The 21,926-nt window shown below is 65.4% G+C and overlaps 1 protein-coding gene across 1 annotated transcript in view; it reads left to right on the plus strand.

Annotated features, from left to right (window-relative positions):
• Positions 1-21,926, plus strand: part of RYR1 (ryanodine receptor 1) — a 108,773-nt gene that overhangs the window by 40,186 nt on the left and 46,661 nt on the right. Inside the window, exons 33-52 of the mRNA XM_072920919.1 lie at positions 81-167; positions 1,426-1,652; positions 3,374-4,202; positions 4,314-4,382; positions 5,178-5,378; positions 6,539-6,650; positions 7,436-7,579; positions 10,445-10,718; positions 12,152-12,266; positions 12,335-12,467; positions 12,959-13,053; positions 13,619-13,754; positions 14,989-15,169; positions 15,952-16,063; positions 16,147-16,267; positions 17,365-17,534; positions 18,143-18,363; positions 19,045-19,135; positions 19,204-19,344; positions 20,754-20,917. Of these exons, the coding sequence (XP_072777020.1) occupies positions 81-167; positions 1,426-1,652; positions 3,374-4,202; positions 4,314-4,382; positions 5,178-5,378; positions 6,539-6,650; positions 7,436-7,579; positions 10,445-10,718; positions 12,152-12,266; positions 12,335-12,467; positions 12,959-13,053; positions 13,619-13,754; positions 14,989-15,169; positions 15,952-16,063; positions 16,147-16,267; positions 17,365-17,534; positions 18,143-18,363; positions 19,045-19,135; positions 19,204-19,344; positions 20,754-20,917 (3,623 nt within the window). The remainder of the gene's footprint in view (positions 1-80; positions 168-1,425; positions 1,653-3,373; positions 4,203-4,313; positions 4,383-5,177; positions 5,379-6,538; positions 6,651-7,435; positions 7,580-10,444; positions 10,719-12,151; positions 12,267-12,334; positions 12,468-12,958; positions 13,054-13,618; positions 13,755-14,988; positions 15,170-15,951; positions 16,064-16,146; positions 16,268-17,364; positions 17,535-18,142; positions 18,364-19,044; positions 19,136-19,203; positions 19,345-20,753; positions 20,918-21,926) is intronic.

The raw sequence follows: 21,926 nt of genomic DNA on the forward strand, positions 1-21,926 counted from the left end.
GCCCCCCCCGACCCCTCCCCAGGTGGGGTTTGGGGGTCCCAGCCCACCCCGGGGGTCTCACGGCAGCGCTGTCCCTGCAGGTGGAGCCCAACACCAAATTGTTCCCGGCGGTGTTCGTGCAGCCCACCACCCAAAACGTGCTCCAGTTCGAGCTGGGCAAGCTCAAGGTGAGGACTGGGAGCCTCACCAGGGGGGTGTTGGGGTATGGGACCCCCAAAACACCCCCAAAAACCCCCAAAACAGAACCCCAGGTCACTGTGAACACCACCATAGGGTGGGATCCCTGAGACCCCCCCAAAAACCCCCAAAACAAAACCCCAGGTCACCGTGAACATCACCACAGGGTGGGACCCCCGAAACACCCCCAAAATCCCCCAAAACAAATCCCCAGGTCACCATGAACACCACCATAGGGTGGGATCCCTGAGACCCCCCCAAAACATCCCACCCACACCCTAAACACCCCCTCCTGCCCCCCAAAACCCCCCAAAACCCCAAGTCACCATGAAACAGGACCTCTGAGACCCCCCAAAACCCCCCACCCACCCCCTAAACACCCCCTCCTGCACCCCAAAACCCCCCAAAACCCCAAGTCACCATGAAACAGGACCCATGAGACCCCCCAAAACCTGCCACCCACCCCCTAAACACCCCCTCCTGCCCCCCAAAACCCCCCAAAACCTCAAGTCACCATGAAACAGGACCTCTGAGACCCCCCAAAACCCCCATGAACACCCCCTAAACACCCCCTCCTGCACCCCAAAACCCCCCAAAACCCCCATGAACACCACCATGGTCTCTGAGATCAAAATCCCCAGGTCACCATGAACACCACGACGATACAGGACCCCTGAGACCCCCCAAAACCCCCCACCCACCCCCTAAACACTCCCTCCTGCACCCCAAACCCCCCCAAAACCCCAAGTCACCATGAAACAGGACCTGAGACCCCCCAAAACCCCCCACCCACCCCCTAAACACTCCCTCCTGCACCCCAAAACCCCACGTCCCCATGAAACAGGACCCATGAGACCCCCCAAAACCTGCCACCCACCCCCTAAACACCCCCTCCTGCCCCCCAAAACCCCCCAAAACCTCAAGTCACCATGAAACAGGACCCCTGAGACCCCCCAAAACCCCCCACCCACACCCTCCTGCACCCCAAAACCCCCCAAAACCCCAAGTCACCATGAAACAGGACCCCTGAGACCCCCCAAAACCCCCCACCCACCCCCTAAACACCCCCTCCAGCCCCCCAAAACCCCCCGACACCCCGGATCCTGGTGGGCTGCGGGGGTCTCAGGCTGGGGAGGCCCTGGCAGCCCCGGTGGGAGCGCAGGGAGGACTCGGGGCAGCCCCTCGGGCTGCGCGGGGTGACCCGGGGGGATCTCTGGGGGTGCCCCTGACCCCCGTGCCGCCCCCCAGAACATCATGCCCATCTCGGCGGCGATGTTCAGCAGCGAGCGGCAGAACCCGGCCCCGCAGTGCCCGCCCCGCCTGGTGATCCAGCAGCTCAGCCCCGTCACCTGGAGCCGCATGCCCACCCAGTTCCTGGCCCTGGAGAGCGCCCGCCTGGGCGAGCGCCAGGGCTGGGCCGTGGAGTGCTCCCAGCCCCTGCAGATGATGGCCCTGCACATCCCCGAGGAGGACAGGTGGGCACCCAGGGGCGCCCAGGGGTGCCCGGGGACACACAGGGGCACACAGAGCACCACCAGGGCACCCCCAGGGGCACCCAGGGGTGCCCGGGGACACACAGGGACACACAGGGGCACCCAAGACACCACCAGGGCACCCCCAGTGACATCCAGGGACACCCAGGGCACCCCCAGGGACACACAGAGCACCACCAGGGCAACCTTGGGGATACCCAGAGACACACAGAGCACCCCCAGGGCACCCCCAGGCACATCCAGGGACACCCAGGACACCACCAGGGCACCCCCAGGGGCATCCAAGGACACCCAGGGGCACCTGGGGACATCCAGGGACACACAGGGTACCCCCAGGGCACCCCCAGGGGCATCCAAGGACACCCAGGGGCACCTGGGGACATCCAGGGACACCCAGGGACATCCAGGGACACCCAGGGCACCTCCAGGGACATCCAGGGACATCCAGGACAACCCCAGGGCACACCCAGGGACACACAGAGCACCCCAAGGGCAACCCCGGGGACATCCAGGGCACCCCCAGGGCAACCCTGGGGACACCCAGGGACACCCAGGGACACACAGGGGCACCTGGGGACACCCAGGGACACCCAGGGGCACCCAGGGACACACAGAGCACCACCAGGGCACCCCCAGGGACACCCAGGGCACCACCAGGGCACCCCCAGGGACATTCAGGGACACCCAGGGGCACTCGGGGACACCCCCAGGGGCACTCGGGGACACACAGAGCACCCCCAGGGGCACTCGGGGAAACCCAGGGACACACAGGGCACCCCCAGGGCACCCCCTGGGCACCCCCAGGGACCCCCGCAGGCACCCAGGGGCACCCGGGGACACACAGAGCACCCCCAGGGGCACTCGGGGAAACCCAGGGGCACCTGGGGACACCCATGGCAACCCCAGGGACACACAGAGCACCCCCAAGGCACCCCCAGGGACACCCAGGGACATCCAGAGGACACCCAGGGCACCACCAGGGCAACCTTGGGGACACCCAGGGACATCCAGAGGACACCCAGGGCAACCCCAGGGACACACAGAGCACCCCCAAGGCACCCCCAGGGGCACCCGGGGCACCTGGGGACACCCAGGGACACACAGAGCACCACCAGGGCACCCCCAGGGGCACCCAGGACACCACCAGGGACCCCCGGGGACACCCAAGGGCACCCCCAGGGCACCCCCAGGGACATCCAGGGACACCCAGGGCACCCCCAGGGCAACCCCAGGCACACCCAGGGACATCCAGAGCACCCCCAGGGCACACCCAGGGGCACCCAGGGACACCCAGGGCACCTCCAAACTTGTGGGGTCCTGTCCCATGGGGTCTCATCTCCAGGAGACCTTGGGGTCCCATCCCAGGGGTCCCACCCTGTGTCCCCCTACCCCAAACCCCACTCCCCACCCCCCCAGGTGTCCCACCCCACATCCTCCCACTCCCCACCTCCCGGAAGTCCCACCCCATGTCTCCCCATTTCCCACCCCCCAGAGGTCCCACCCCACATCCCCCCACCCCGACCCCCATTTCCCCAGAGGTCCCACCCCATGTCCCCCCACTCCCCACCCCCCGGAAGTCCCACCCCACGTCCCCCCATTCCCCACCCTCCCAGGGGTCCCACCCTGTGTCCCCCTACCCCAAACCCCACTCCCCACCCCCAGAGACCCCACCCCACACCCCCCACCCGCCCCCATTCCCGCAGGTGCATCGACATCCTGGAGCTGTGGGAGCGGGAGGAGCTGCTGCAGTTCCAGTGCCACACGCTGCGGCTGTACTGCGCCGTGTGCGCGCTGGGCAACAACCGCGTGGCCCACGCGCTCTGCAGCCACGTGGACCAGGCGCAGCTGCTGTTCGCCATCGAGAGCCCCGAGCTGCCGGGCCCGCTGCGCGCCGCCTACTACGACCTTCTGCTGGCCATGCACCTGGAGGCAGCACAACGTGCCCGCTCCTCCATGAGCGCCGAGTTCATCGTGCCCATCAGCGAGGCCACCCGCGCCATCGCGCTCTTCCCCGCGGGCGCCCGCTGCCCCGGCCCGCCCGGCGTGGGGCCCAGCGCCTGCCTGAGACCCCAGCCCCATTTCTCGGAGCCCTGCTTCATCCGCGCGGCGGGCGGCGGCGGGCGGGCTCCGCTCAGCCCCGCCATCCCGCTGGATGAGCTGGGAGCCAAGGCCATGCGCATGCTGGCCGAGGCGGTGGCGGGAGGGGGTCCCCACGCGCGGGACCCCGTGGGGGGCAGCGTGGAGTTCCAGTTGGTGCCCGTGCTCAAACTGGTGTCGGCGCTGCTGGCGGTGGGAGCGCTGGGAGACAGCGACGTGCGCCGAGTGCTCCGCATGATCGAGCCCCGCGTCTTCGGGGAGGGGCGGCGGGAGGAAGGCCGCCACGAGGAGGAGGAGGAGCAGGAGGAGCAGGAGGAGGGGGTGAAGGCCATCGAGGCTGGCGAGGAGGAGGAGGAGGAGGAGGAGGAGGCGAGCAGGAGAAAGGCCATGGAGGATGGAGAGCTGGAGGAGGAGGAGGAGGAGGAGGAGGAGGAAGTGAGGAGGAGGAAGGCCATCGAGGCTGGAGAGCTGCAGGAGGAGGAGGAGGATGAGGAGGAGGCCAGGAGGACGAAGGCCATTGAGGCCGGGGAGGTGCAGGAGGAGGAGGAGGAGAAGGAGGAAGAGCTGGAGGAGGGGCTGCTGCAGATGAAGCTGCCGGAGTCGGTCAAGCTGCAGGTGAGGGAGGGGGACGGGCTGGGGGTTGTGTCCCCTCGCTGTCCCCTCCCCGTGTCCACCTCATGTCCCCTCCCTGGGCTCTCCTTCCCAGTGTCCCTGTCCCCTCCCCGGGGTCCCTGTCCCCATCTCCAGTCCCCAGTGATGTCCTGGGATCCCCAGTCCCCATCCCCACGGTGTCCCCCTGTGTCCCCAATGTCCCCCATGTCCCTGATGTCCCTGATATCCCCCAATGTCCCCGTGTCCCCCATGCCCCCAATGTCCCCAGTGCCCCAATGTCCCCAGTGCCCCAATGCCTCCGTGTCCCCAATGCCCCCAATGCCCCCAATGTCCCCGATGTCCCTGATGTCCCCAATGCCCCCGTGTCCCCCATGTCCCCGATGTCCCCGATGTCCCCAATGCCCCCAATCTCCCCAATGCCCCCGATGTCCCTGATGTCCCCAATGCCCCCATGTCCCCAATGTCCCCAATGTCCCCGATGTCCCCGTGTCCCCCATGTCCCCGATGTCCCCAGTGCCCCCATGTCCCCAATGCCCCAATGCCCCCAATGCCCCCATGTCCCCGACATCCCCCATGTCCCCGATGTCCCCAGTGCCCCCACGTCCCCAATGCCCCCGATGTCCCCGATGTCCCCGTGTCCCCGCAGATGTGCCACCTGCTGCAGCACCTGTGCGAGCGGGAGCTGCAGCACCGCGTGGAAGTCCCCGTGTCCCCAATGCCCCCCATGTCCCCAATGTCCCCGATGTCCCCAATGTCCCCAATGCCCCCAATGTCCCTGATGTCCCCGTGTCCCCGCAGATGTGCCACCTGCTGCAGCACCTGTGCGAGCGGGAGCTGCAGCACCGCGTGGAGGCCATCGTGGCCTTCTCGGAGCGCCACGTGCAGCGGCTGCAGCGGGACCAGCGGCGCCGCTACGGCCGCTTGATGCGGGCCCTGACCATGTCCGCAGCAGAGACCGCCCGGCGCACCCGCGAGTTCCGCTCGCCCCCGCAGGAGCAGGTGGGGACAGCGGGGACAGAGGGGGGAGAGAGGGGGAGAGAGGGGGACAGAGGGGGGACAGTGTGACACAGAGGGGGGATAGAGTGGGGACAGAGGGGGGATAGAGCGGGGACAGCGTGGGGACAGCGTGGGGATAGAGTGGGGACAGCATGGGGACAGAGAGGGGACAGAGGGGGGACAGCGCGGGGATAGAGTGGGGACAGAGGGGGGACGGGGGGGATAGAGGGGGGACAGAGCGGGGAGAGAGGGGGAGAGAGGGGGGACAGAGTGGAGATAGAGGGGGGATAGAGGGGGGATAGAGGGGGGATAGAGTGGGGACAGAGTGGGGACAGAGGGGAGACAGAGCGGGGATAGAGTGGGGACAGAGGGGGGACAGAGGGGTCAGAGGGGGGACAGAGTGGGGATAGAGCGGGGATAGAGGGGGGATAGAGTGGGGACAGAAGGGGGACAGAGCGGGGACAGAGTGGGGACAGAGCGGGGACAGAGTGGGGACAGAGGGGGGACAGAGTGGGGATAGAGTGGGGACAGAGTGGGGACAGAGTGGGGATAGAGGGGGGACAGAGGGGGGACAGAGTGGGGACAGCGGGGGGACAGAGGGGGGACAGCAGGGGGAGAGAGGGGGGATAGAGGGGGGACAGAGGGGGGACAGAGTGGGGACAGAGTGGGGATAGAGGGGGGACAGAGGGGGGACAGAGGGGGGACAGGGGGGGGATAGAGTGGGGACAGAGGGGGGATAGAGTGGGGATAGAGGGGGGACAGAGAGGGGACAGAGTGGGGATAGAGGGGGGACAGAGGGGGGACAGAGAGGGGACAGAGTGGGGACAGAGGGGGGACAGAGGGGGGATAGAGGGGGGACAGAGAGGGGACAGAGGGGGGATAGAGAGGGGACAGAGTGGGGACAGAGGGGGGACAGAGAGGGGACAGAGAGGGGACAGAGAGGGGACAGAGTGGGGATAGAGAGGGGACAGAGTGGGGATAGAGGGGGGACAGAGGGGGGACACCGTGGGGACAGCATGGGGACACTGCAAGGACGCCTTGGGGACAGCGGTGGGGACACAGCCTTGGGTGGGAGAGCAGGGATGTCCCTCATGTCCTGCCATGTCCCCATGTCCGTCCGTGTCCCCGTGTCCCCATGTCCGTCCGTGTCCCCGTGTCCCCAGATCAACATGCTGATGCAGTACAAGGGAGCGGCTGAGGACGAGGAGTGTCCCGTGCCTGGGGACATCCGGGACGAGCTGCTGGACTTCCACAATGACCTGCTGGCCCACTGCGGTGAGGGGTGGCAGGGACACCCCGGGGGCTTGGGGACACCCCCGTGGGCTTGGGGACACCTCCCTGGGTTTGGGGACATCACCTGGGTTTGGTGACACCTCCCTGGGCTTGGGGACATCACCTGGGTTTGGGGACATCCCCTTGGGCTTGGGGACATCACCTGGGCTTGGGGACACCTCCCTGGGTTTGGGGACACCTCCCTGGGCTTGGGGACATCACTGGGGCATGGGGACACCGCCTTGGGCTTGGGGACATCCCCTTGGTCTTGGGGACACCCCCTGGGCATGGGGACACCTCCCTGGGTGTAGGGACGCCCCCGTGGGCTTGGGGACACCTCCCTGGGCATGGGGACATCACCTGGGCTTGGGGACACCTCCCTGGGCTTGGGGACATCATCTGGGCTTAGTGACATCTCCCTGGGCATGGGGACACCACCTTGGGCTTGGGGACATCCCCTTGGGCTTGGGGACATCACCTGGGCTTGGGGACACCTCCCTGGGCTTGGGGACATCCCCGTGGGCTCGGTGACATCTCCAGGGGAACTGGGATCTCCCCAGTGGAACTGGGACCCCCATTCAGGTCCCCCAGAGACCCCCGGGAGCACGGGGACTCCCATCCAGGGACCCTTGGGGACATGGGGACACGGGGACTCCCATCCAGGGACCCTTGGGGACATGGGGACACGGGGACTCCCATCCAGGGACCCTTGGGGACACGGGGACTCCCATCCAGGGACCCTTGGGGACACGGGGACGTCCCCGTGACCCCCGGGCCGTGTCCCCCAGGCGTGGAGCTGGCGGAGGAGGAAGAGGAGGAGGAGGAGGAGCCGTCGCTGCGGCAGCGGCTGCTGGGGCTGGTGCAGAAGGTGGTGGGGGTCCGCGGGCCCCCCAAGGAGGAGGAGACGCCCCCCGAGGAGCCCCCGGTGCCCAGTAAGGAGGGGACAGCGCGGTGGGGACAGGGACATCGGCTGTGCCCGGGACAGGGCTGAGGTGGCAGCGGGGTGGCACACGAGGTGTCCCCAAGGAGTTGGCCAGGGTGTCCCCAAGGTGACACACGAGGTGTCCCCAAAGCATTGGCCAAGGTGTCCCCAAGGTGACACACGAGGAGTCCCCAAGGAGCTGGCCAGGGTGTCCCCAAGGTGACACACGAGGTGTCCCCAAGGAGTTGGCCAAAGTGTCCCCAAGGAGTTGGCCAAGATGTCCCCAAGGTGACACACGAGGTGTCCCCAAGGAGTTGGCCAAGGTGTCCCCAAGGTGACACACGAGGTGTCCCCAAGGAGTTGGCCAGGGTGTCCCCAAGGTGACACACGAGGTGTACCCAAGGTGCTGGCCAAGATGTCCCCAAGGTGGCAGACTGTGGTGCACTGGGCGCAGGAGTCACTGTGTCCCCAATGTCCCCAATGTCCCCAATGTCCCCAGTGTCCCCCATGTCCCCAATGTCCCCAATGCCAGGCACGCTGCAGGAGCTGATCTCGCAGACCATGGTGCACTGGGTGCAGGAGTCACTGTGTCCCCAATGCCCCCGATGTCCCCAATGTCCCCAATGTCCCCAATGTCCCCAATGTCCCCAATGCCCCCAATGTCCCCAATGTCCCCAATGCCCCCAATGTCCCTGATGTCCCCAATGTCCCCAGTGTCCCCAATGTCCCCAATGTCCCCAATGCCCCCAATGTCCCCAATGTCCCCAATGCCCCCAATGTCCCCAATGCCCCCAATGTCCCCAATGTCCCCAATGCCCCCAATGTCCCTGATGTCCCCAGGCACGCTGCAGGAGCTGATCTCGCAGACCATGGTGCACTGGGCGCAGGAGTCACTGTGTCCCCAATGCCCCCAATGTCCCCAATGCCCCCAATGCCCCCAGTGTCCCCGATGTCCCCGATGTCCCTGCTGTCCCCAGGCACGCTGCAGGAGCTGATCTCGCAGACCATGGTGCACTGGGCGCAGGAGTCACTGTGTCCCCAATGTCCCCAATGTCCCCAATGTCCCCGATGTCCCTGCTGTCCCCAATGTCCCCGATGTCCCTGTCCCCAGGCACGCTGCAGGAGCTGATCTCGCAGACCATGGTGCACTGGGCGCAGGAGTCACTGTGTCCCCAATGTCCCCAATGTCCCTGCTGTCCCCAATGTCCCCAATGTCCCCGATGTCCCTGTTTGTCCCCGATGTCCCCAGGCACGCTGCAGGAGCTGATCTCGCAGACCATGGTGCACTGGGCGCAGGAGTCACTGTGTCCCCAATGTCCCCAATGTCCCCAGTGCCCCCAATGTCCCCAATGCCCCCAATGTCCCCGATGTCCCCGTCCCCAGGCACGCTGCAGGAGCTGATCTCGCAGACCATGGTGCACTGGGCGCAGGAGTCACTGTGTCCCCAATGTCCCCAATGTCCCTGCTGTCCCCAATGTCCCCAATGTCCCCGATGTCCCTGTTTGTCCCCGATGTCCCCAGGCACGCTGCAGGAGCTGATCTCGCAGACCATGGTGCACTGGGCGCAGGAGTCACTGTGTCCCCAATGTCCCTGCTGTCCCCAATGTCCCCAAAGCCCCCAATGTCCCCAATGTCCCCGATGTCCCCAATGCCCCCAATGTCCCCGATGTCCCCAATGTCCCCAATGCCCCCAATGTCCCCAGGCACGCTGCAGGAGCTGATCTCGCAGACCATGGTGCACTGGGCGCAGGAGTCACTGTGTCCCCAATGCCCCCAATGCCCCTGATGACCCCAATGCCCCCAATGTCCCCAATGTCCCCAATGTCCCCAAAGCCCCCAATGTCCCCGATGTCCCCAATGTCCCCAATGTCCCCAAATGCCCCCGATGTCCCCAATGCCCCTGATGTCCCTGTCCCCAGGCACGCTGCAGGAGCTGATCTCGCAGACCATGGTGCACTGGGCGCAGGAGTCACTGTGTCCCCAATGTCCCCAATGTCCCCAATGTCCCCAATGCCCCCAATGTCCCCGTTTGTCCCCAATGCCAGGCACGCTGCAGGAGCTGATCTCGCAGACCATGGTGCACTGGGCGCAGGAGTCACTGTGTCCCCGATGCCCCCAATGTCCCCAATGTCCCCAATGTCCCCAATGTCCCCAATGTCCCTGCTGTCCCCAATGTCCCCAATGTCCCCAATGTCCCCAATGTCCCCAATGTCCCAATGTCCCCAATGTCCCCAATGTCCCCAATCCCCCCAATGCCCCCAATGTCCCCAATGTCCCCAGTGTCCCCAATGTCCCCGTTTGTCCCCGTCCCCAGGCACGCTGCAGGAGCTGATCTCGCAGACCATGGTGCACTGGGCGCAGGAGTCACTGTGTCCCCAATGTCCCCAATGTCCCCAGTGTCCCCAAAGCCCCCAATGTCCCCAATGTCCCCAATGCCCCCAATGCCCCCAATGTCCCCAATGTCCCTGTTTGTCCCCAATGCCAGGCACGCTGCAGGAGCTGATCTCGCAGACCATGGTGCACTGGGCGCAGGAGTCACTGTGTCCCCGATGTCCCCAATGTCCCCGATGTCCCCAGTGTCCCCAATGTCCCCGATGTCCCCAGGCACGCTGCAGGAGCTGATCTCGCAGACCATGGTGCACTGGGCGCAGGAGTCACTGTGTCCCCAATGTCCCCAATCCCCCCAATGCCCCCAATGCCCCCGATGTCCCCAGTGTCCCCGATGTCCCTGTCCCCAGGCACGCTGCAGGAGCTGATCTCGCAGACCATGGTGCACTGGGCGCAGGAGTCACTGTGTCCCCAATGTCCCCAATGCCCCCAATGTCCCCGATGTCCCTGCTGTCCCCAGTGTCCCCAATGTCCCCGATGTCCCCAGGCACGCTGCAGGAGCTGATCTCGCAGACCATGGTGCACTGGGCGCAGGAGTCCTTCATCCAGAGCCCGGCGCTGGTGCGGGCCATGTTCAGCCTGCTGCACCGGCAGTACGACGCGCTGGGCGAGCTGGGCCGGGCGCTGCCCAAGGCCTACGCCATCAGCGCCACCTCGGTGCCCGACACCACGGCCCTGCTGGAGTGCCTGGGCCAGATCCGCTCCCTGCTCATCGTGCAGATGGGCCCCGAGGAGGAGAACCTCATGATCCAGAGCATCGGGTGCGTGTGCCGCCCTCGGGGTGCCCCGGGTCACCCTGTGTGTCCTGTGTCCTTTCTGGGTCACTCTGTGTCCTCTCTGGGTCACTCTGTGTCCTCTCTGGGTCACCCTGTGTGCCCTGTGTCCTTTCTGGGTCACTCTGTGTCCTCTCTGGGTCACTCTGTGTCCTCTCTGGGTCACCCTGTGTGTCCTGTGTCCTCTCTGGGTCACTCTGTGTCCTCTCTGGGTCACCCTATGTGCCCTGTGTCCTTTCTGGGTCACCTTGTGTGCCCTGGGTCACCCTGTGTGTGCCCTGTGTCCTCTCTGGGTCACCCTGTGTGCCCTGTGTCCTCTCTGGGTCACCCTGTGTGCCCTGTGTCCTCTCTGGGTCACCCTGTGTGCCCTGGGTCACCCTGGGTCACCCTGTGTGCCCCGGGTCACCCTGTGTCCTCTCTGGGTCACCCTGTGTGCCCTGTGCCACCCTGTGTGCCCTGTGCCACCCTGTGTGCCCTGTGTCCTCTTTATGTCCCTCTGTGTCCCCTTGTGTCCTCTCTGGGTCACCTTGTGTCCCTCTGTGTCCCTCAGTGTCCCCCTTATGTCCCTCAGTGTCCCCTGTGTCCTCTCTGGGTCACCCTGTGTCACCCTGTGTCCTGTATGTGTCCCCCTGTGTTCCCCTGTGTCCCTCTGTGTCCCCCTCCAGTCACCCCCAGTCCATATCCAGCACCCTGAGAACCCCCTGAGCCCCCCAAATCTGCCTCTGAGCCCCCCAAATCTGCCCCTGAGCCCCCCAAATCTGTCCCTGAGCCCCCCAAATCTGCCCCCAAAGCCCCCAGGTCTGCCCCTGAACACCCCAAATCTGCCCCTGAGCACCCCATAACCCCCTGCAAACCCCCCAAATCTGCCCCTGAACACCCTATAACCCCCCAAACCCCCCAAATCTGCCCCTGAGCACCCCATAACCCCCCCAAACACCCCATAACCCCCCCAAACCCCCCAAATCATTGACCCCCCGTGCCCCCCCAGGAACATCATGAACAACAAGGTGTTCTACCAGCACCCCAAATCCCACCTGGACACCCCATAACCCCCCCAAACCCCCCATAACCCCCCCCAATCCCCCCAAATCTGCCCCCAAACCCCCCAAATCTGCCCCTGAGCACCCCATAACCCCCCAAACACCCCAAATCTGCCCCTGAACACCCCAAATCCCACTCTGGACACCCCATAACCCCCCCAAACACCCCATAACCCCCCCAAACCCCCCAAATCATTACCCCCCGTGCCCCCCCAGGAACATCATGAACAACAAGGTGTTCTACCAGCACCCCAAATCCCACCTGGACACCCCAAATCCCACCTGGACACCCCATAACTCCCCCAAACCCCCCAAATCTGCCCCTGAACACCCCATAACCCCCCCAAACCCCCCAAATCATTACCCCCCGTGCCCCCCCAGGAACATCATGAACAACAAGGTGTTCTACCAGCACCCCAACCTGATGCGGGCGCTGGGCATGCACGAGACCGTGATGCAGGTGATGGTCAGCGTGCTGGGCGGCGGCGAGTCCAAGGTGAGCCCCCACCCCTGGCTGCCCCCTGGGGACCCCCCGGACCCCCCTGACCCCCCGGTGCCCCCCAGGAGATCCGCTTCCCCAAGATGGTGACCAACTGCTGCCGCTTCCTCTGCTACTTCTGCCGCATCAGCCGCCAGAACCAGCGCTCCATGTTCGACCACCTGGGCTACCTGCTGGAGAACAGCGGCATCGGCCTGGGTGAGGCACCCCAAAACCCTCCCGGGGCCCCCCGTGTCCCCAGTGCCACCCCCGTGTCCCCAGTGCCACCCCTGTCCCCTCCCTGCCACCCCTGTCCCCTCCCTGCCACCCCTGTCCCCTCCCTGCCACCCCCACCTGGGCTACCTGCTGGAGAACAGCGGCATCGGCCTGGGTGAGGCACCCCAAAACCCTCCCGGGGCCCCCCGTGTCCCCAGTGCCACCCCCGTGTCCCCAGTGCCACCCCCGTGTCCCCAGTGCCACCCCCGTGTCCCCTCCCTGCCACCCCTCCTTGTCCCCTCTGTCCCCTGGGGTCCTCTCAGGGGTCCTGTAGGACACCTTGGGGGGGTCTCTGTCCCCACCCGTGTCCCCCCTGCTGTCCCCTGACCCCTGTGCTGTCCCCTGACCCCTGTGCTGTTCCCTGACCCCTGTCCCCGTGTCCCCTGACCCCTGTCCCCGCTGACCCCTGACCTCTGTGTCCCCTTGTCCCCAAGGCATGCAGGGCTCCACCCCCCTGGACGTGGCGGCCGCCTCCGTCATCGACAACAACGAGCTGGCGCTGGCGCTCAAGGAGCAGGACCTGGAGAAGGTGGGGACAGCCCCGTGTCCCCCCGTGTCCCCTGGTGTCACCTGGTGTCTCCTGATGTCCCTGGTGTCCCCTGGTGTCCCCTGGTGTCCCTGATGTCCCCTGGGGTCCCCTGGTGTCCCTTGGTGTCCCCTGATGTCCCCGCTGTCCCCTGGTGTCCCCTGGTGTCCCCTGATGTCCCCTGATGTCCCCTGGCACAGGTGGTGACCTACCTGGCGAGCTGCAGAGCTGCCTGGCGCTGCTGTACCCCAAAACCCTCTGTGTCCCCTCGTGTGCCCCGATGTCCCCTGGTGTCCCCTGATGTCCCCTGATGTCCCTGATGTCCCCGCTGTCCCCTGATGTCCCCTCCTGTCCCCTGATGTCCCTGATGTCCCCGCTGTCCCCGCTGTCCCCGCTGTCCCCTGATGTCCCCTCCTGTCCCCTGATGTCCCTGATGTCCCCGCTGTCCCCTGGTGTCCCCGCTGTCCCCGCTGTCCCCTGGTGTCCCCGCTGTCCCTGGTGTCCCTGATGTCCCCGCTGTCCCCTGATGTCCCTGATGTCCCCGCTGTCCCCGCTGTCCCTGGCGCAGGTGGTGACCTACCTGGCGAGCTGCGGGCTGCAGAGCTGCCCCATGCTGCTGGCCAAGGGTTACCCCGACATCGGCTGGAACCCCTGCGGGGGGGAGAAGTACCTGGACTTCCTGCGCTTCGCCGTCTTCGTCAACGGTCAGAGTCCCCAGCTGTCCCCAAGTGTCCCCAGCTGTCCCCAGGTGTCCCCAGGTGTCCCCAGGTCCCCTCCAAGTCCCTCAGGTGTCCCCCCTGTGCCCCCCATGGCAGCCCTGCCTCGACTTCCTGTGCTTTGCCATCTTTGTCATTGCTGAGAGACCCTTGGTGTCCCCCAGGTGTCCCCCAGGTGTCCCCCAGGTGTCCCTCAGGTGTCCCCAGGTGTCCCCCAGGTGTCCTCCAGGTGTGCCCCAGGTGTGCCCAGGTGTCCCCAGCTGTCCCCAAGTGTCCCCAGGTGTCCCCAGGTGTCCCCCAGGTGTCTCCAGGTGTGTCCCCAGGTGTCCCCAGGTGTCCCCCAGTTGTCCCCAGGTGTCCCCAGGTGTCCCTCAGGTGTCCCCAGCTGTCCCCCAGGTGTCCCTCAGGTGCCCCCAGGTGTCCCAGGTGTCCCCAGGTGTCCCTCAGGTGTCCCTCAGGTGTCCCCAAAGTGTCCCCCAGGTGTCCCCAGGTGTCCCCAGGTGTCCCCTGTCCCCCAGGTGTCCCCCAGGTGTCCCCAGGTGTCCCCTGTCCCCCAGGTGTCCCTCAGGTGTCCCTCAGGTGTCCCCAGATGTCCCTCAGGTGTCCCTCAGGTGTCCCTCAGGTGTCCCCTGTCCCCTTCTGTGGGTCTGTGTTTTGGAGGTCCCTTTTAGGGGTCCCTGTGACTTTTGGGGTGCGGTTCCCAGGGGAGAGCGTGGAGGAGAACGCCAACGTGGCGGTGCGGCTGCTGACTCAGGACTCCCCGTTTTAGGGGTTTTAGGGGTTTTTAGGGGTTTTAGGGATTTTAGGAGTTTTGTAGGTCAATGTTTTGGGAATTCTGGGGTGTCCCTGTGACTTTTGGGGTGCGGTTCCCAGGGGAGAGCATGGAGGAGAACGCCAACGTGGTGGTGCGGCTGCTGATCCGGGATTCCCTGTTTTAGGGGTTTTTAGGGGTTTTAGGGGGTTTTAGGAGTTTTTAGGGGGTTTTAGGGGTTTTGTGGGTCCATGTTTTGGGAATTCTGGGGTGTCCCTGTGACTTTTGGGTGCCTTCTCCAGGGGAGAGCGTGGAGGAGAACGCCAACGTGGTGGTGCGGCTGCTGACTCAGGACTCCCCGTTTTAGGGGTTTTTGGGGTTTTTAGGGGTCTTTATGGATTTTAGGGGTTTTGTAGGTCCATGTTTTGGGAATTCTGGGGTGTCCCTGTGACTTTTGGGTGCCTTCTCCAGGGGAGAGCGTGGAGGAGAACGCCAACGTGGTGGTGCGGCTGCTGATCCGGCGGCCCGAGTGCTTCGGGCCGGCGCTGCGGGGCGAGGGCGGCAGCGGGCTGCTGGCCGCCATCCAGGACGCGCTCAGCATCGCCCAGGACCCCGCGCGGGACGGGCCCAGCGGGCGCCGGGAGAGGAGACCGTGAGCACCGGGAGCGGGACTGGGAATGGGATTGGGATGGGATTGGGATGGGGACCCCGCGCGGGACGGGCCCAGCGGGCGCCGGGAGAGGAGGCCGTGAGCACCGGGAGCGGGACTGGGAATGGGATTGGGATGGGATTGGGATGGGGACCCCGCACGGGACGGGCCCAGCGGGCGCCGGGAGAGGAGGCCGTGAGCACCGGGAGCGGGAACGGGAGTGGGATTGGGATTGGGATTGGGATTGGGACCCCGCGCGGGACGGGCCCAGCGGGCGCCGGGAGAGGCGGCCGTGAGCACCGGGGCGGGATTGGGATTGGGAATGGGGTTGGGATGGGATTGGGAATGGGATTGGATGGGGTTGGGAATGGGATTGGATGGGGTTGGAATGGGGTTGGGAATGGGGTTGGGAATGGGATGGGTGGGGTTGGGAATGGGGTTGGGTGGGGTTGGAATGGGGTTGAGAACAGGGTTGGGAATGGGAATGGATGGGGTTGGAAATGGGGTTGGGAATGGGAATGGGTGGGATTGGGAATGGGATTGGATGGGGTTGGGAATGGGATTGGATGGGGTTGGGAATGGGATTGGGAATGGGATTGGATGGAGTTGGGAATGGGATTGGATGGGGTTGAGAATGGGATTGGGAATGGGATTGGAATGGGGTTGGGAATGGGATTGGGACGGGCCCAGCGGCCGCAGGGAGATGAGGCTGTGACCCCCTGACCCCCCTGACCCCCCTGACCCCCCTGACCCCCCTGACCCCCCTGACCCCCCGTTCCCCCCAGGTTCGGCCCCGAGGAGCCCCCCGAGGAGAACCGGGTGCACCTGGGCCACGCCATCATGTCCTTCTACGCCGCCCTCATCGACCTGCTGGGCCGCTGCGCCCCCGAGATGCACGTACGGACCGGGGCTTTGGGGGGCCCAGGGGGGTCCCGAGGGGGTCAGGATTTGGGGTGTGACCCCCCCTGTGACCCCCACAGCTGATCCAGGCGGGGAAGGGGGAGGCCCTGCGCATCCGCGCCATCCTGCGCTCGCTCGTCCCGCTCGAGGACCTGGTGGGGATCATCAGCCTCCCCCTGCAGATCCCGGCGCTGGGAAAAGGTGGGGAGGGGTCCCCAAACCGGGGAGGGGTCCCTGGGGTGAGGGTCACCCCAAAATGTGGGGGCTGGGATGGAGGACACCCCAAAATGTGGAGACCTGTGGCCATGGGGGCTATCTGGGGAGTTTTGGGGTGCCCTGAGTTTTGGGGTGCCGCAGACGGGAACGTGGTGGAGTCCCCCATGGCCACCAGAAGGGTTGGGGGTCTCTGGGGACACCAGGATTTGGGGGATTCCCACCTGTTGTAGGGTTTGGGGCTGTGTGGGGAGTTTTGGGGTGCCCTGAGTTTTGGGGTCCCGCAGACGGGAACGTGGTGGAGCCCCCCATGGCCACCAGAAGGGTTGGGGGTCTCTGGGGGTACCAGGATTTGGGGGGATTCTCGGCTGTTTTAAGTGAATCCCAGGGTTTGGGGCTGTGTGGGGAGTTTTGGGGTGCCCTGAGTTTTGGGGTCCCACAGATGGGGACGTGGTAGAGCCCCCCATGGCCACCAGAAGGGTTGGGGGTCTCTGGGGACACCAGGATTTGGGGGGATTCCCACCTGTTGTAGGGTTTGGGGCTGTGTGGGGAGTTTTGGGGTGCCCTGAGTTTTGGGGTCCCGCAGACGGGAACGTGGTGGAGCCCCCCATGGCCACCAGAAGGGTTGGGGGTCTCTGGGGACACCAGGATTTGGGGGGATTCCCACCTGTTGTAGGGTTTGGGGCTGTGTGGGGAGTTTTGGGATTCCCACCTGTTGTAGGGTTTGGGGCTGTGTGGGGAGTTTTGGGGTGCCCTGAGTTTTGGGGTCCCGCAGACGGGAACGTGGTGGAGCCCCGCATGGCCACCAGAAGGGTTGGGGGTCTCTGGGGACACCAGGATTTGGGGGGATTCTCGGCTGTTTTAGGTGAATCCCAGGGTTTGGGGCTGTGTGGGGAGTTTTGGGGTGTGCTGAGTTTTGGGGTGCCGCAGACGGGAACGTGGTGGAGCCCCCCATGGCCACCAGAAGGGTTGGGGGTCTCTGGGGACACCAGGATTTGGGGGGATTCTCGGCTGTTTTAGGTGAATCCCAGGGTTTGGGGCTGTGTGGGGAGTTTTGGGGTGTGCTGAGTTTTGGGGTCCCGCAGACGGGAACGTGGTGGAGCCCCGCATGGCCGCCAGCTTCGTCCCCGAGCACAAGGCGCCCATGGTGCTGTTCCTGGACCGCGTTTATGGGGTGCAGAGCCAGGAGTTCCTGCTCCACGTGCTGGAAGTGGGGTTCCTGCCCGACATGCGCGCGGCCGCCTCGCTGGACACGGTGAGGGGCACCCCAAAACCTCCCCGGGGCTCCCCAGAACTCCCCACAGGCTCCCTTGGACCTGCAGCAGGGACCTCGGCTCAGCCCTGTTCCCTCCTGGGGGGTGGCTGTGGGGTGCCCCAAATGTTCTCTATGGGGTGGGTGTGGGGTGCCCCAAATGTCCTCTATGGGGTGGATGTGGGGTGCCCCAAATGTTCCCTATGGGATGGGTGTGGGCTGCCCCAAATGTTCCCTATGGGGTGGGTGTGGGGTGCCCCAAATGTTCTCTATGGGGTGGGTGTGGGGTCCCCCAAATGTTCCCTATGGGGTGGATGTGGGGATACCCCCAAATCTCCCCCGTGGGATGGATTTGGGGTCACCCCAATCTTCCCCATTTGATCCCCCAAATCTCCCCCACGGGATAGATTTGGGGTCACCCCAATCTTCCCTCTTTGATCCCCCAAATCTCCCCAAGGGATGGGTTTGGGGTCACCCCAATCTTCCCCGTTTGATCCCCCAAATCCCCCCCACGGGACAGATGCCCAAAGTCCCCCCATGGGGTGGCTCTGCCCCACGTCCCCACGTCCCCTCGGGGTGTGTCCCCACCCCTGACCCCCGGTGCCCCCCAGGCGACGTTCAGCACGACGGAGATGGCGCTGGCGCTGAACCGGTACCTGTGCCTGGCGGTGATGCCGCTCATCACCAAGTGCGCGCCGCTCTTCGCCGGCACCGAGCACCGCGCCATCATGGTGGACTCCATGCTGCACACCATCTACCGCCTGTCGCGCGGCCGCGCCCTCACCAAGGCCCAGCGCGACGCCATCGAGGAGTGCCTCATGGCCCTCTGCAGGTGGGACCCCCAGTCGGGCCCCAGGATGGCGCCGTGCCCCCCACGGGTCTGCGTCCGTCCCCAGAACCGCCCCAACAACGCTCACGGTCGGCTCAACCGCCCCATGGGCAACTCAGCTGGCATGGCCAACCCAACTGTCGTGGCCAACCCAACCCTTGTGGCCAACCCAACTGTCGTGGCCAACCCAACCCTTGTGGTCAACCCAACCCTTGTGGCCAACCCAACCTTTGTGGCCAACCCAACCTTTGTGGCCAACCCAACTGTCGTGGCCAACCCAGCCCCCAAGGCCAACTCAACACCCAAGGCCAACTCAACCACCATAGTCAACTCAACGGCCATGGTCAACTCAATGGCCATGGCCAACCCAACCCTTGTGGTCAACTCAACCGCCCCATGGTCAACTCAACTGCCATGGCCAACCTAACTGTCGTGGCCAACCCAACCCTTGTGGTCAACCCAAGCCTTGTGGTCAACCCAACCCCCAAGGCCAACTCAACTGCCATAGTCAACTCAACTGCCATGGCCAACCCAACCCTCAAGGCCAACCCAACCACCATGACCAACTCAACGGCCACGATCAAACCAATCTCTGGCAAACCAGTCGCCGTGTCCCTCCCGAGCCCCAGCGTGACCCCCCCGAGCGTCTCCCGCTGCTCTCAGGTGACCCCCAAACCCCCCCAGGTACATCCGGCCCTCGATGCTGCAGCACCTCCTGCGCCGCCTCGTCTTCGACGTCCCCATCCTCAACGAGTTCGCCAAGATGCCCCTCAAGGTGAGCCCCGGGGGGTCCCGCGCCCGCCCCGTGCCCGGAGCCCCCCGAGTGACCGGCGTGCCCCCCAGCTGCTGACCAACCACTACGAGCGCTGCTGGAGGTACTACTGCCTGCCCAGCGGGTGGCCCAACATGGGCGTCAGCTCCGAGGAGGAGCTGCACCTCACCAGGAAACTCTTCTGGGGCATCTTCGACTCCCTGGCGCACAAGGTGGGTCACGGGGCGGGGGGCACACCTGGGGAGGGGACACAGCTGGGGACACACCTGGGGAGGGGGACACACCTGGGGAGGGGGACACAGCTGGGGAGGGGGACACACCTGGGGAGGGGGACACACCTGGGGACACACCTGGGGAGGGGGACACGCACCTGGGGAAGGGGACACACACCTGGGGAGGGGGACACACCTGGGGAGGGGGACACACACCTGGGGAGGGGGACACACCTGGGGACACACCTGGGGACACACCTGGGGACACACCTGGGGAGGGGGACACACACCTGGGGACACAGCTGGGGAGGGGGACATGGGACACGCACCTGGGGAGGGGGGCACACCTGGGGAGGGGGGCATGCACCTGGGGAGGGGGACACACCTGGGGAGGGGGACACACCTGGGGAGGGGGACACACACCTGGGGAAGGGGACACGCACCTCGGGGACACACCTGGGGAGGGGGACACGCACCTGGGGACACACCTGGGGAGGGGGACACACACCTGGGGATACACCTGGGGACACACCTGGGGAGGGGGACACAGCTGGGGAGGGGACACGCACCTGGGGAAGGGGACACACACCTGGGGAGGGGGACACGCACCTGGGGAGGGGGACACGCACCTCGAGGACACACACCTGGGAGGGGGACACACCTGGGGACACATCTGGGGACACACCTGGGGATACACCTGGGGAGGGGGACACGCACCTGGGGAGGGGGACACACCTGGGGACACACCTAGGGAGGGGGACACGCACCTGGGGAGGGGGACACACCTGGGGAGGGGGACACACACCTGGGGAGGGGGACACACCTGGGGATACACCTGGGGAGGGGGACACGCACCTGGGGAGGGGGACACACCTGGGGACACACCTGGGGAGGGGGACACAGCTGGGGAGGGGGACACACACCTGGGGATACACCTGGGGACACACACCTGGGGAGGGGACACGCCTGGGGAGGGGGACACTGTGGGGACACGGGGGTGGTGACACTGGGGACATGGGGGTGGTGACACTGAGGACACGGGGATGGAGGTGGTGGGGACATGGGGATGGTGACACTGGGGAGACAAGGATGGTGACACTGGGGACGTTGGGATGGTGACACTGGGGACACGGGGATGGTGACACCGGGGACACAGGGATGGAGACACTGAGGGAACGTAGAGCTGGTGACCGTGGTGGCACGAGGCTGGTGGCACTGGTGGCACTGGTGACACAGGGATGATGATACCAAGGGTAACCAGTGACTGTGGTGTCACGAGGCTGGTGGCACCAGTGTCACAGGGATGATGATACCGGAGGAACCAGTGACTGTAGTGTCACGAGGGTGGTGTCCCCGGTGTCCCCGGTGTCACCGGTGTCCCCGTGTCCCCGTGTCCCCGTGTCCCGCAGAAGTTCGAGGCCGAGCTCTACAAGCTGGCCATGCCGTGTCTCTGCGCCATCGCCGGCGCGCTCCCGCCCGACTACGTGGACGCCAGCTACTCGTCCCGCACCGAGAAGAAGGCCTCGGTGGACGCCGAGGGCAACTTCGACCCCAAACCCGTCGAGACCCTCAAGTAGGGCCCCCACAGACCCCTCCTGGTGCCAGGGGGAGCCCCCGACCCCGTCTGTGCTCGTGGAGACCCCCAACCCCATCCCTCCTCATCCAGGTCCTCATGGAGACCCCCAACCCACCCAACCTCAGCCAGATCCTCATGGAGACCCCCAACCCCATCCCTCCTCAGCCAGGTCCTCATGGAGACCCCCAAAACCCACCCCCCAAAACCCATCCCTCCTCAGCCAGGTCCTCATGGAGACCCCCAACCCCATCCCTCCTCAGCCAGATCCTCATGGAGACCCCCAAAACCCACCCAACCTCAGCCAGATCCTCATGGAGACCCCCCAACCCCATCCCTCCTCAGCCAGGTCCTCATGGAGACCCCCCAACCCCATCCCTCCTCATCCAGATCCTCATGGAGACCCCCAAAACCCCATCCCTCCTCAGCCAGGTCCTCATGGAGACCCCCCCAACCCCACCCATCCTCAGCCAGGTCCTCATGGAGACCCCCAAAACCCACCCAACCTCAGCCAGATCCTCATGGAGACCCCCAAAATCCACCCATCCTCAGCCAGATCCTCATGGAGACCCCCAAAACCCCATCCCACCTCAGCCAGGTCCTCATGGAGACCCCAAAACCCACCCAACCTCAGCCAGGTCCTCATGGAGACCCCCAAAACCCACCCAACCTCAGCCAGATCCTCATGGAGACCCCCAAAACCCACCCATCCTCAACCAGGTCCTCGTGGAGACCCCCAAAACCCACCCAACCTCAGCCAGATCCTCATGGAGACCCCCAAAACCCACCCAACCTCAGCCAGATCCTCATGGAGACCCCCAAAACCCACCCATCCTCAACCAGGTCCTCGTGGAGACCCCCAACCCCATCCCTCCTCAGCCAGGTCCTCATGGAGACCCCCAAAACCCACCCAACATCATTCAGATCCTCATGGAGACCCCCAAAACCCACCCATCCTCAGCCAGGTCCTCATGGAGACCCCCAAACCCACCCAACCTCAGCCAGGTCC

The sequence above is a fragment of the Taeniopygia guttata genome, chromosome 34 (genome assembly GCF_048771995.1).
Source record: "Taeniopygia guttata chromosome 34, bTaeGut7.mat, whole genome shotgun sequence".
Classification (NCBI taxonomy): Eukaryota; Metazoa; Chordata; class Aves; order Passeriformes; family Estrildidae; genus Taeniopygia; species Taeniopygia guttata.